The following is a 14,943-nucleotide window of genomic DNA, read 5'->3' on the forward strand; positions in this document are numbered from 1 at the left end:
GTGCTGAGGCCCTTGGCTGCATCCGGCTCTCTGGGGTCTAGCTCTGGGAGAGGAGGACTTGCAGTGGCCTCTACAACTTCAGGGGCAACAGTCTGACGTGGCAGGGCCTTCATTCAAGAATCTTCCCCAGTCAAAGGAGAGGATTGTAGTGAGTCAGAGAGGAAGTGGGCAGTAGAACTTCTGCTCAGATTCTGGGGCCAGGGGACTCCCTTGGCACTGTCCAGATGCCAGGGCTGTGGGGCCCTCCTCTGTGCCAGAAGAAAAGGCGCCCAGGTGGAAGCAGCATGGTGATCTTCATGGTCAGGGCCAGAGCGCCACAGAAGCCAGTTCCAATGGTGGGCAGCCGAAGGGTTTGCTGTGCAGAAGGGCTTTATCTGTGTGGTGGGTAGCCAAGAAGGACAGGAACTTCCGGTGCAGCAGGAGCCCAGGCAGCAGCAGAGAGAGGTGAAGAAGAGAGAGGTGAAGAGTGCTTTTTCAAGCTGGGCACTGGTGGCTTACACCTGTCATCCTAGCTACTCAGGAGGCTGAGATCTGAGGATCGCGGTTTAAGGCCAGTCCAGGCAGAAAAGTCTGTGAGACTCTTATCTCCAATTAACCACTAGAAAATCGGAAGTGGTACTGTGGCTCAAGTGGTAGAGCGCTCGCCTTGAGCTGAAGAGCTCAGGGACAGCACCCAGGCCCAGAGTTGAATGACAGACATTAAAAAAAAAGAAAACAGAGTGCTTTTCACCTGCTGGTTGTTGTGCAGCGGCTGAGCCCTCATTGTCCCCTTGAATCCCCACTGGGAGGTCAAAGACATCACTAAAGTATCATCAACACTATTCTATAATTGAGATGAAACCAGAGAGATGGAGGGGTGGGTACGAGGCTGCACAGCTGACTAGTAGAAAGTTCTAGACCACGCCTAACTCTAAACGCCATGTTCCTCCCACTTGGATGCATCCAGCTCTCACATGTTGCAGGGCTGAATAGCAGAGGTGGAGTAGTGTTTGAGTCCCGCCAGCCGTTTTCATCATCTTGTTTGATTTCCTTTGCTTTTTGCCTCTTTGGGGGTGAGCCTCGTCCCTGCGCAGGTAAAGAAAACAGCTCAGCTGTGCGCATGGACCCAGATCCTAGCTCTCTTCCCAAGCTGTCTTTCCCAGGCGAACCACAGCCCTGGCTTTCTGACTTCTAGCCTTTTATCATTCATGCAGGTGTTCATTCCACAGGTATTTCAACACTAGGGATAAATGGAACCCAATTAATGTTGTCATTGGAGAAGCTCCTTGTGTGTGTGTGTGTGTGTGTGTGTGTGTGTGTGTGTGTATGTAAATGAAATCTTTGAAGAAAAGGAGTCAGTGAGGGTGGGCATCATCACTTACAAACTTGTTCTTGAGCTGTCTCATCAAATCCAATCTAAACGCAAGCACACAAACCCTGTGAAAGTAGGTATCTTTGCCCATTTCATAGGAAGTCACTAAGCTGAGATTTTTTTTTAAAAAAAGATGTTAATAATTTTGAATATTTATTTTCAATGATTTCCCTTTTTATTTCATTGCTGTTATTATTTCTTTAGAACGACAACAGTTGTATTGATTGTTTCTCTGCACTGAAGATCAGACACAATGGATAAGAATGTTAGCAATGTATTTGATCAGAATGATTTGTATTATAAACTGAACTGTAATGAATCAAGATTCAGTTAAATATTTGTCTATTTGGAAATGTAATTTGAAGACAGTGCAATAGATGTCTGTGACTAAAAGCATATACAATACCACTGTATCTAAATTTTTCTAAGTGTAGCATATTTATTTGTAGTTAAAGTATACAAGCTTAAGCTGAGGTTTTTTTTTTTTTGTCCATCATGGGGTCTGAATTCTGGGCCTGGGCGCTGTTCCTCAGCTCTTCAGCTCAAGGCTAGCACTCTTCCACTTGAGCTACAACGCCACTTCTGGTTTTCTGGTGGTTTATTGGAGATAAGAGTTTCACGGACTTTCTTGCCTGGGCTGGCTTTGAACCGAGACCCTCAGATCTCAGCCTCCTGAGTAGCTAGGATGACAGGCGTGAGCCACCAGCGCCCGGCTTAAGCTGAGGTTTTAAGCTCCACAGGTAGGAACGAGAAGAGCTGAGTTCTAATGCCTAGCTCTTTCTGTTGCATACTTGAGAGGCAGGATATGAATAGCATGGTGAAGAATGAATTGAGAAGAGACTTGACATGGGGTAAGTAGCTATGAATGGTGCACACACTATTCCTGATTTATTGACAGGAGTCAATCTTTAGAGGTGCTCATGAAGAAAATGCTGGAAAGGTAGAACAGAGCCATCTGCTTATTTATGCACCTACCAAATACTTTCTTTTTTCTTTAGTGCTAGTCCTCAGATTTGAACTCAGGGCCTGAGCATTGGTCCCTTAGTTTTTTATTTTTCCTCAAGGTTAGAGCTCTACTTGAACCACAACTGCACTTCTAGCTTTTGGTGGTTCATTGGAGGTAAGAGTCTCATAGACTTTTCCACCCAGGCTGGCTTTGAATCTCTATCCTCAGATCTCAGTCTCCTGAGTAGCGAGGTTTATAGGCACAAGCCACCAGCGCTCAGCTACATCACTGAATACTTTTTTTTTTATGTTGGTTGTGGGTCTTGAACTATGGGCCTGGGTACTGTCCCTCAGCTGTTCAGCTCAAGGCTAGCGCTCTACCACTTTAGCCACAGTGGCACTTCCATCACTGAATACTTTTAAACTACCCACTGTACAATGTCAGACAGTGAAGCCCACTCAGGAGAGACACTTGCATCGAAACTGACAAGGTCCCTAACCAGAGGAGCAGGCTGGCCATGAGACCAGACTGACTATAAGCTGATAACAAACTGGCAATGTACCTTAATTCATGTAACTTCCCTTCACGGTATTGGAAGATAAACAGAGGCACAACTGAATTTGAAGAGTTTGAGCGATTCATGAAATGGGCAGCTCCAAACCAGAAGGGGTTCTAAGACTCTGCTCAGGTGAGGGGGCATAAGGGACAGGCTCCTGGGAGTGGTCTAACACAATAATATTTTATGTTCTTACCACTATATTTGATTGATTATAGTGATCAAGTGGCCTTCTTTTTATCTATTCACATCATAAGTGTATTCAGTGCTTCTTCCAGTGGAGCTTAAGTTCTGTCTTTAATACAGGCAGCTTTTGTTTTTTTTACAAGAAATGGCTCAAATTTAGTTTTGCTATGTCTGTCCATCAAACAAGAAGAAGGCCGCTGATGAAGACTAAGTGGTTTTGTCTGTTTGAGATTCCTTAGGTCGGGTCTCCATTTGGATCTACTTTAACAGACATAGTGCCATCAGTAACTCAGGTGGATCTACTTTAACAGACATAATGCCATCAGTAACTCCGGCTGGGTGCAGGATGAGAGAAGAGCCTGGGGAGGAAAGGTATTTTAGCTTTTCAGGTTTGAAATAGACTCCCAGGCAAGTAGAGCTTCCGGAGCGGCCTTACCACCTACTGAGCGGCAGGCAGAGGAAGCCTGGGAGAGCCCAGAAGGAAGGGGTGAGTGACTTGTGTTGGGGTCTGAGTGGGATTCCTCTGGGCCTGAGCTCTGCATGAGATCGAATTCCCACCTTGTAGAGGCTTACACTGGGGCAGGGATAGGCTGTTGGATCCAAGATAAGGTTGAGGTCCAGTGCTTTTTAGCTGCTTTGCAGTCCTCAGGGTTGTTGGCTCATTATATTTTTTAAGATTTACTTTTTAAAGTTAAGGTAAAATTGTATATATCTATGGTGCGTAGTAGGATATTAAAGAATATACATTCCTTAGAGAATGGTTGTATTGGGTTAACTAACTGATGGAATCTGGGGTCTTTTTTTTTGTCAGTCGTGGGGCTTGAATTCAGGGCCTGGGCACTGTCTTTGAGCTCTTTTACTCAAGGTTAGTGCTCTACCACTTTTTTTTTTTCTGTGTGTGTTTTTTTTTAATTGTGAAAAAACTGTACAGAGGGGTTACAATTACATGGGCAAGATAATGAGTACATTTCTTATCAAGCATTGTAGCCTCCTCCTTTGTTTACCCTTCCCATCCCTTCCCAGCCTCCCCCCCCGCCCCCCACCCAATCCTCCTTCCCCCCCCAAAGTTGTAAAGTTCGTTTTCGACATGACAACTTGTACTTCTCATTGTTGCAACGGGTCCACCTGTATCCTTATTTAAATGACTTGTTTTTCTCCTTCCCCTCCACAAATTATACCGACATCAAATACAGTGAAAGCAGGGGTTATACTGTGGGGGAGGGACATACAAAGCAACAAAGAAATTTATAAATGCGTTAGAAACAAATGCATGAAAGAAAAAAAAACATTTAAATACATATTTTAGGGTTCACTTTCCTAACATCACCTTATCTGACCTTTTCTGCTTGACTCATACATATACTAGATATTGCAAATACAGGAAACCATGGGACCTATGTTTCTTAGTGCTCTACCACTTTAAGCCACAGCTCTATTTCTGGTTTTCTGGTCATTAAAAATAGGAGTCTCATAGGGACTTTCCTGCCCAAGCTGGCTTTGAACTGAGATCCTCAGATCTCAGCCTACTGAGTAGCTAGGATTACAGGTGTGAGCCACCAGCACTGGGCAGGAATCTGGGGTCTTGCGCATACTAAGCAAGCACTCTACCACTATGCCACACCCCAACCCCTCACATTCTCCCTCCCTGTCTCTCTTCCCCTCAACCTCTCCTTTCCCTCCCTCAACCTCTCTTCTTCCCAAAATCTGTGGTAAGAATCCTTAAAACTTACTCTTAGGGCTTTTGAAGAATAGAATTCAGCTGAGCACTAACCCAGGAGGATGAGATCTGAGCATCATGGATTGAAGGCAGCTGTGGAGGGCAAATCAGAAAGACTCATCTCCAATTAACCAGCAAAAAAGTAGAGGAATGGCTTAAGTGGGAGAGCCTCAACAGTGACTGGGAAAAAAAAGTTGAACAAGAGCACAAGGCACTGAGTTCATGGTCTTTCGTCCTGGCTAATGTACACAGAAAAGAATAGAATAGGTTATTACTAATATAGTAATATATATTGTAAATTTATATGTATATATTGTGCCCCTCTCCCTTGTAGCCTCTGCCCATCACTATCTCTTTGCTCCTGTGAGTTACTGTGTTCTAGAGCCCACTGTCAGTGAGATTCCCGTGCTGCTGTGTTTTTCTTTGCTTGGCCTCTGTCACCATGTTCCTCTGTGTAGTTGTGGATGACAGGGTTCTACTGGGTGGATGTGCCACATTTCTTGGGAGCTTGTTTGGAGGTCCTGTCAGGGGATCACAGCTACTCCTCTATCGGGGATGGCCGTCCTCTTTGACTGAGCACAGCTTTGGGAGGGACACACATGGTGTGGTGACAGGAGAAGGGGACACCCACCTAGCCAGCCGGCCCAGCTGAACCAACCCTGGCGATCCATGGGTGACAGTCAGATTGCCCTCACATCTCACATTTCTTTGTAGGCCTGAGAACAGTCACCTGGGCTGGGCCCAGCACAGGGCTGCTGTGTTGAGTGCTGTACCCAGCACATTGGTTCCCTTTTCCTGCCTGTTTCCTCATGGCAGCTGGGTGGTTGCTGTAGCTCCAGCTCTTATGCACACCTATTGGAAGGCTGGGGGGAAAGGATCTTTTTTCCTTCTTTTTCTTTTTTATCTTTTGTTGTTGTTGTTGGTTCTGGGGCTTGAACTCTGGGACCCGGTGCTGTCCCTGAGCTCTTCAGCTCAAGGCTAGCCATCTATCACTTGAGCCACAGCCCACTTCCGTTTTCTGGTGGTTAACTGGAGATAAGAGTCTCACAGACTTTCCTGCCCAGGCTGGCTTGGAATCTCCAGCCTCAGATCTCAGCCTCCTGAGCAGCTAGGATGACAGGTGTGAGCCACCGGTGCCCAGCCATCTCTTTCTCCTGGAGGAAAACCTTTCCAAGATGTCACCTAGTAGATTTCCCTTTCATTTTTTCCCCACTGCTCAGGATTGAGTTACCTGCTACGCTCGGGTCCTCCTATCAGTACACTGCTCACATTTGTCTATAGCTGGCCCATTTCCTAAGCCCACTACCAATCAGTGCTTACTCTCTAGAGGAAGTGGAGGTGCTGGTTTCTACTAGACTTGGTCTCCTGAGCCCCAGGGGACAAGTGGCCCACCCAGGGTTGCTGGCCGGCATCATCATCACAGTCCAATCATCCCGCTGGCTGGAGAGAGTTGAGGTTTATAGAGAGGGAAGGTCTTCTGCCCTGAATTTCCCTCTGGAATAACTTTCCAGGGACAATCCCTCTGTGGGCATCTGGGACGCTGAAATGCGGCTTCCTGAATGGAAGGGGCTGTTGTCCCGTCAGCTCGGTTCCATCGGCCCAGAGATCTGGGACAGTGAGCCACCTAGCGATGGTCTGGTGAGAGGATCATGAGTTCTCCGTGGACCCCCAGGCATCTTGCTGTTTTCACTTGCAGCTTGCATTGTATATGTTTCCTGGGGGAAGCCAAGATGCTGCTTTCTGAGATCATGTGCTGCTGTGGATTCTTTCCCATCCTGCATTCTGTTGAGTACACTCAAAGTCCTCCTATAGTCTGCCAGGTCCTTAAATAAACACCTTCCTTGGGGATAGAATCTTGTCTCTCCAAGCAGGATTTGGGGGTGGGGGAGAGACAGAACACAGACAGAGAAACAAGCCCTGTTTTGAGGCTTAGTGAACAGAATCTGGGCTTGACCATCATCGCTCTGGTGGGTGTGGTCTGCTGAGACTTTGGCTTGTGCTATTTACACCGCATGTTTCAAGCTAGTTTATAATAATCTCTGCTGGCTGGAGTATCAGGACTGAAGTCCTACTAGAAGTGCTATGGAATAGAATAGACAAGTAGATAATATATTTTAAATTATGGCCAGTAGTCTGAAGGAATCTGGGTTGAATATTGCATTATACTTTGGCATATCTTAGTTATTACTATATTCAGAAAAGTATTTGTTTTTTTTTTTTGTCAGTCATGGGACCTGAACTCTGGGCCTGGGCACTGTCCCTCAACTCTTCAACTCAAGACTAGCGTTCTACCACTTGAGCCACAGCGCCACATCTGGCCTTTTCTGCCTATGTGGTGCTGAGGAATCGAACCCAGGGCCTCATGCATGCTAGGCAAGCACTCTGCCACTGAGCCACCTTCCCAGCCCTAGAAAGGTGGTTTTGAGCCAGGGACAAGATGGTAATGACCTTCCTACCTTAGCCCCAGAAATTACCATGAACTCATGGCTGCAGCAGAAAGAATGGGGTGCTGGGCTGGCTTTCAGCTGTGATCCTCAGCAGATGTGAATCACCAACACCCAGCTTTATAAGCATCTCTTGAAATGCCAAGAGGCCCCTTGCATATATTCCTTCATTCCTTCACTTGTTCCCAGTGGGGCTGTTGGCAACGTGAATTGGCTTTGTTAGCTTTTTTTGATTTAGGTTAATGTAGACAATGTCCTTTTGGAGCTTAGTTTGATCAACAATGTCAGAAAGCAACAAGAAGAAAAACAGAAAGCACAGCCATCCTTACCTGGTGCCCGGCACTGAGCTGCCTTGGAGGGAGGTAGAGTTTGGGGGTGGCACAATTGTTATTACAGAATTCAGATCTTGAACTCTGGGCCTGGGCACTGTCCCTCAGCTCTTCAGCTCAAGGTTACTGCTCTACCACTTGAGCCACAGCACCACTTCTGGTTTTCTGAGTGGTTTATTGGAGATAAGAGTCTCACGGACATTTCCTGCCCTGGCTGGCTTTGAACTGCTATCTTCAGATCTTAGCTTCCTGAATAGTTAGGATTACAGTCATGAGCCACTGGTGTCTGGCTGTGCTTTGGGGATTTTGTAACAGCAACACACAATAAACTGAGACATTGAGTGATATATACAAAATATCCAAACGCTACTTTTTTTTTTGTCAGTTGTGGGACTTGAACTTGGGGTCCCAGCATTGTCCCTGAGTTCTTTTGCTCAAGGCTACTGCTCTACCACTTTGAGCCACAGTACCACTTCTGGTTTTCTGGTGATTAACTGGAGATAAGATTCTCATGGACTTGCCTGCCTGGGCTGGCTTTGAACCAATGTCTTAGCCTCCTAGGTAGCTAGGATTACAGGCATGAGCCACCAGCACCTGGTGCCATTATTACCATTTTTAAGATGTAATCAAGATCAGATTATGAATGAGACAGTTTTGCATTCTCTTTTTGCTTTGTTTGAGATCTGATGTGTAGTTTACAGTTGTCATCTTGGACTTACCACATTTCCCATGAACAGCAGCCAGATTTTATATTCCTTTGACTCTCTTTATGTGACTTTACATGGATGGACCCAGAATAGATGATCTCACTATGTAAAAAGGCCCATCCTCTGTTCTCTTGGTTTACTTGACTTTCAAAATACACAACCTGCTAATTTTCCCTTCTAAAATAGTAGGTCTGGGCTCCTCAGGTTGGTGTGTTGTTTGAGAAGCCCCTAGGTTTCCAGAGAATTTATTCCATCCTATTGACCTTTTTTTAGATGTATCACTTGTGCAAAAATCTGTCAGGAATGGTAGAAGAATTATAACAGCCGTGACTGAGTTTGGCCTTTGACTCAATGGAGAGAAACTAATTACGTGGAGAGAAAGCAATTATGGGCTAAGCGACAGGCGCTTGATATTAATCCCCACCCAGCCACAGGTGCTTAGACAGAATGTGCACTGTAACACAGCACGGGGCTGGGCTGGGCTGAGAAGAAATAGTGCCCAGCGGTCAATAGAAAGGGGTGGGTGGGGTCAAAGGGAAAGGGGTGGACAAATGAAGAAGACAGAGCAGGGACAATGCCATCAAGAATCCAATGTATATCCTACAAAATTAAGAAGAGTGAGGGAAGCGGTGGGCAAGGGAGGGATGGGAGAGGATGTGGAAAGGGGGAGACATTGATCAAGATATATGGTATTCATAAACGGCTTTGTTAAATGGCAACTTATGTGTACAATGACTTAAAGATAATGATTTTTTGGGGAAAAAAAGGATTATTGTCCTGAAGAACCAGGTGACAATGCCAACCGCAGCATAAGGGCAGTGTGCGTCAGTCCCAGCTCTCTTAACGGGTATTTAATGACTTGAAAGATTTTTGGATGAGCTAGATGAATGCCCTTTGGTTTGGGGAACAGGAGGTTAGAAGTCTTCTCTATGGAGATGACATGGTTTTATTGTCATGAGTTGGGAATGGCCTCATTACTGGGATTTTTATTTTTAATGGTCCAGGATGAACAGCTTGTCATTTTTGGCAAGCGTCCTTTAACATGGAGTTGGCTTTTATTCAACCTGGAATTGCACTACTCATTTAGTCACTTAGGTCTACATTTTCCTACCAAGACATCTGGAGATTCACTGGAAATGTATTTACTTAGCTTTCAGATTCTTTTTCTTCTCCTCTTTAAACAAAATTATCTTTAAGTAGTTGTACAAAGGAGCTGCTGGGGCTGGGAAGGTGGCTCAGTGGTAGAGCGCTTGCCTTGCATGCATGAGGCCCTGGGTTCGATTCCTTAGCACCACATAAACAAAAAGAAAAAAGCAGGAAGTGGCGCTGTGGCTCAAGAGGTAGAGCGCTAGCCTTGAGCTGAAGAGCTGAGGGACAGCGCCCAGGCCCAGAGTTCAGGCCCCACGACGGGACCCAAAAACAAAAACAAAAAAACTCCAAAAAAAAACCAAAGGAGCTGCTATTTAACAAAACAATTTATGAATATAATATATCATAATCTGTGTCACCTTTCAACATTTTCACCCATCCCTCTTAATTTGCTAGGATATACATTGGAGTCTTTCTTTCTTTTTTTGGTGGTTGTGAGGCCTGAACTCTGGGCCTGGGCGCTGTCCCTCAGCTCTTCAGCTCAAGGCTAGTGCCCTACCACTTGAGCCACAGCACTACTTCTGGCTTTTCCTGCTTATGTGGTGCTGAGGAATCGAACCCAGGGCCTCATACATGCAAGGCAAGTGCTCTACCACTGAGCCACCTTCCCAGCCCCACACTGGATTCTTGCCTGCATTCTTCCCCCTTTTTTCTTCATTTGTCTACTCCTTTCCCCTTGACCCCACCCCACTCCTTTCTAGTACCTGCTTCCTGGTGTCCCTTTTTCTGAATTTTGACTTTCCTGTTCTACGGAATTACACTATTTGAGTTTTCCCTATTGCATGTACCCTATTTCAGTTAATCCATTTGTGTGCACTTGCCTACTAACCAATGTATTACTTATATAAGTTTATAAGCTAAAATCCAGAACTTTAGGTATCTCACGGGTGAGGTGTTAGTTTTTTAAATCTTTCTTGGGAGACAAGTTACCTGTACTTCCAAAAGCACTTAAGCTAAAACATGTTAAGGCTTAGAACTTGATGAATGATCCCATGGTTTCCCGGTGTAAACTCGGGTCCTTAGTAATTTTCTCAAGGCAAACAGATTTCCAGAGATATTCCCACAGGGTATTTCACCAGGGATTCCACATCCCACATGTATTCCTACAGACATCATTATGGACATCCTCATACATATTCCACACGTGTTCACACATGTATTCCAACAGACATGCCCACAGACATTCCTCCCCTTGATTCCCAGACATTCCTACAAGCGAGCAATGTGTACATTCCACAGATATTTCTCCTCACATTCCCACAGACCGTCCCCAACTTAGTCCCACAGGTATTACTTTCTCATAGCCATTCCCACAGGTAGACATCCCTATGGGCATTGTCAAGGACATGTCTCCATTTTTCTTATGGCTGTTCCCCAAGGTATTTCATAGACAGTCCCACAGAGTCCTCCTCAGGCATTGGCACAGATTTCTCATAAATACCCTTGTAGGAATCCCCACAAGTAATCTCATCCATATCCTCACCGATATCCCCAAAGACATGCTCACGGGTATTATTACACAGTTATTTCTAAAGGCGTTCTTGAAGACATGCACACAGGAATTCCCACAGGTACTTCTGGCTTCTCTTTGACTGGGGTTGGGGGCTTGGTTGATTGTCAGGGCCCTGGGAGCCTCCCTCAGCTGGTGTGGTGGAATGTCTGTGCCACAGGCCAGTTCTTACTGCAGCAAGGACTTCAAAGGACTCTCTGAACACATCACATCCTTAAAGAGATAGAGAGAAAGGGCATTCCCCAAAGTGCCTTCGTAGGAAGGGCTTGGGTCGTCCTAAGGCTCTGGCGATGCTTCTTTTGGTGACAACTCACAGTTAAATTCTCCTCAGACCACCGAGTAGGAAAAGCCATGTTCTGTCAGCTAGCCATGTTCTGTCGTTCATGTTGTACCGAGCACTTGTAAGTGGCTGTGTGTCTCTCTTCCTCCTCCTGTGGCTAGCAGGAAATGAAGCATAAAAAAAATCTGGTTTCTCTCATCTTAGAATGTGCTGGACTTTTGTCTTACTGCCGCTGCCTTTTCTTTTCCACATCATGATGTCTTTGTAGAGTCCTTGCTTAAAAAAAAAAAAAGTGCTGAGTTGTATGTGTTTATATCGACATCTTCACCATTTTCCAGGATGAGCGGAGCTACAAATACATACTACATATGAAATTCAAGCATTCATGTATCACCCAGAACAGCTCATGAGGGTGGGGACAGGAGCAGGTCTCCCTTGGGCCTCCAGTGGCTTCCTGTTGGACCCTGGACTAGGCACCAGGGTTTCATAATAACAGCTTGGCTGTTGGGGAAGCAATAAGCTCCTGCTTGGACCCATGTGAGACACAGAGCTTTCCATGTGCATCATTCCAAACTGCAGTGGTGGAACCTGGGAACCCGTGCTAAGACAAAATGGTGATGCACACGTGTGCACGCGTGTGTGTGTGTGAGTATTCTGTTCACTGACAAGGCAACAGTGAGCCCCCAAACCAGCCAGCAGTAAAGGAGGGTCCAGGTGGAAGGGATGGACCCACTGCAGCCCAAGAAAAGCCCACAAAAGGGGTCTGGAGCTGGTGGCTCACGCCTGTAACCCTAGCTACTCAGGAGGCTGAGATCTGAGAATCACGGCTCCAAGCTAGCGTGGGCAGGAAAGTCTACAAGACTTTTATCCTCAAGTAACCACCAGAAAACCAGAAGTGGTGCTATGGCCCAAAGCAGTACAGTGCTAGCCTTGAGCATAGCATCTAGGCCCCAAGTTCAAGCCCCATGGCTGACATTAAAAAAAATAATAATAAAAAGGAAGCCTTCAAAAGGGTCAGTGTGGGAAATGCTTCTTCCCCATCCTTGGGGTCAGGCCCTGGGTCATGGGACAACTGGAGTACGTGGACTTTGATTGTGGTGGCTCCGTGGTGGGGAGAGACCATGCCCTGGGTGTGTGTGGTGTGTGTGTGTGTGTGTGTGTGTGTGTGTGAGATCAATTGCACAGGAATACAGGTATGTGTCGCCATCTAGAATGAATCACTGTGCAATGAGGCTGCTCAAATCCTCTGCCTATCTATGGTGAGTTGAGCACCCTCAGGGTTCCAGAAAGCAGTACTCCAAGGACGGCAGTGTATGCTCTCAGACCAGGGAGGTAAGGGGCAGGTGCTCACCTGAGCAGGCGCAGGAGTGCAGGCCACATGCCTGGGTAGATGCCAAGGCTTGGATCCCCTGCCCAACTTGGTTGTTGGACTTGCCCAGATGTGTAGATCCCTGTGTCTTGGTTTTCACCCCTGTAGGAAAGGTGCTGGAGAGGGCAGGGGTGAGTAGCAGGAGGTTGGACCTTCCTGAGTCTCCATCCCTTGGTGTGTGAGCTGGGCTGAGCATGGCTGCTGCCCGGGTATGTCTCGTGGAGGCTGAACCCAGGCAGAGCTGGAGGATGGTAAGGTCAGCACACGTGAGGGGCTAGGGGCCGGGCAGGGGAGGGGAAGCTGTGCTTGCTGGCCCGTCAGTGTCCAGCTGTCACCGCCACTGACTCCAGACTCCCTTTTGCAGCCGTCTCCCTGGTGACAGTTGCTATGGTTGTCTCCGAAGTTCAGCAGCTGCCTCCCATGGTGCAGGGCCCCACGCGCTGCTGTCTGGAGTCCTTTTAACCCACGATTTATTAGGTTTGTTGTCCGTGATGACTTCTCCAATGAGCCCGTAAATTAGGAATATTATAAAGCATCCCCGGGGTCTTAGACAGATAACTTGTGCCACAGGGTCCATTTATGGACCAATTACGATCAATTGACATTTCCCTCAGCATCACCATCCATTGAGATGCAAATGGCTCTGGGGGTGAAGGGAGATGTCTGCCCCCCTGTGCAGTGGTTAGGGTAACCTGAGCATAGCTTCTTCTGTGCCCACAGGTTCCCCATTCCCAAGTCTAGGACTTAAAGCCATGTCATGCTGGTAAGGGCCCCTTCTGCCTTCCAGAGCTTTCCCTGAGGGGATGTTGTGTTCACTCCCTCCTCAGTCATGTATTCATTCACTTATTCACTTGTTCACTGATGCATGCACTCATTCACTTACTAATTTGCTTACTCACTTTTCACTCATTTATTCATTCACTCAGTCACTCATTTGCTCATTCACTCACTCATCATCTGGTCACTCATTTATCCATTCACTCATATGGTCCCTTGTTTACTCATTTCCTTATATCCTCACTCATTCTCTCAAGTCAATTACTCATTTACTCTCCTATTCATTCATCCACTCATTTACTCATTTGTTCACTCATTTACTTATTTGTTTATTCATTTACTCATTCATCCACTCATTCATTTTTTTTCTTCTTGTAGAGCGTCCCTCCTTCCTTGGATGAATGTTTAATGAGTAGCCTCGCCTCTTTGGGAAAGTCTATAATGGTATAAGTAGTAGAGAAGATGATGATTGAAAAAAAATTCCTATAAAACCTTGTCTGTTTCTGAGTAGTCAGGTCTGCCAGAAATGTCCGTTGTACAGAATAAGAAACCAGGGCATGCTTGCAGTAGAAAAACTTGCCTAAAATCAGAGAGGAGAGGAGCAGGGAACTTTGGGAAAGTTCTGTTTTACTGTGTGCTTCTGTCACTGCTATTGTAAAATGGGGTACGACAGAACCTGGGTCTCAGGGAGGACCCAGAGCAGCTTTGCAGCGTTTCTCTGGGAGGATTCTTTAAAAAGAAGAGAATACAATTCTAGCACTTTCATAGTATAGAATGTGCCAGAGCCCAAGGACTCTGGGGCCATCTCCCCCAGTGCCAACAGCGGACATTCAGAGGGGAGATGACCTGCCCGGCAAGTGTGCAGCCCAAGGCATGGCCTGTCTAGGCAGGACAGTCCCAGCTCTTAGTCCAACCCTGGCTGGCTGTGTGAGTCTTGTCTGGTGACGATGCAGACTCAGTGTTCTCATCCCTTTAGAGGGACCAGTGGCTTCTAGGTCATAGCCTCTTTATAGTGCTAGGTTTCAGCACTGACCTGGGCACCAAGTTTGGGCCCTGATTGGTCCACACCAAACCTCATGCTGGGCTCTGATTGGTCCACACCAAATCCCATGCTGGGCTCCAGTTGGTCCACACCCAACCCCATGCTTGATCCCTGACTCCCTCTCCTCACACTGTACACCCACCACTGGCAAATGCTCAGACCTATGCCTGGTCTCCAGTCCCCTGATACAGGGCCTTAGCGCTGCTGGAGTGAGTGACTTCTGTCCCACCTGGCCATTATCTGTGAGTCCCCTGCTTCCCTCCCTCCCATTTCAGTCCACCAAGGCTGGCTATTCTGCGAAAGGGCCTATCCCGCCTGCCATGAATCCAAGTAAGGGACAGTGGCCCACAGACTTGGACCCTGACTCAGTTCCCGCTGCACATGCCCGCTGGCTGGCTGTTTCTTGGAACATGTGAGACACACAGGAGCCTTTGCATTTGACATTCCTTCTGCCCAGAATGCTTTTCCCTGCACCATCTCAGGCTCATTCCTTCCACTCTTCTCAAGTACCACATTTTCAAGCAGGCCCACCAGCCCTGTCACCTTTGTCACTGTCACCCGGGGCCTCCCTCTTTCTTTT

At 46.8% G+C, this 14,943-nt stretch overlaps 1 protein-coding gene across 1 annotated transcript in view; it reads right to left on the minus strand.

Moving 5' to 3' along the window:
• Isx (intestine-specific homeobox) overlaps nucleotides 1–14,465 on the minus strand; it is a 32,995-nt gene extending 18,530 nt beyond the window's left edge. Inside the window, exons 1-2 of the mRNA XM_013024811.1 lie at nucleotides 14,363–14,465; nucleotides 12,527–12,646 (exon numbers count right to left, since the gene is read on the minus strand). Of these exons, the coding sequence (XP_012880265.1) occupies nucleotides 12,527–12,646; nucleotides 14,363–14,465 (223 nt within the window). The remainder of the gene's footprint in view (nucleotides 1–12,526; nucleotides 12,647–14,362) is intronic.
• Between the last annotated feature and the right edge of the window lie 478 nt (nucleotides 14,466–14,943).

Source organism: Dipodomys ordii, unplaced genomic scaffold, assembly GCF_000151885.1.
Source record: "Dipodomys ordii isolate 6190 unplaced genomic scaffold, Dord_2.0 Scaffold79, whole genome shotgun sequence".
Taxonomy (NCBI): domain Eukaryota; kingdom Metazoa; phylum Chordata; class Mammalia; order Rodentia; family Heteromyidae; genus Dipodomys; species Dipodomys ordii.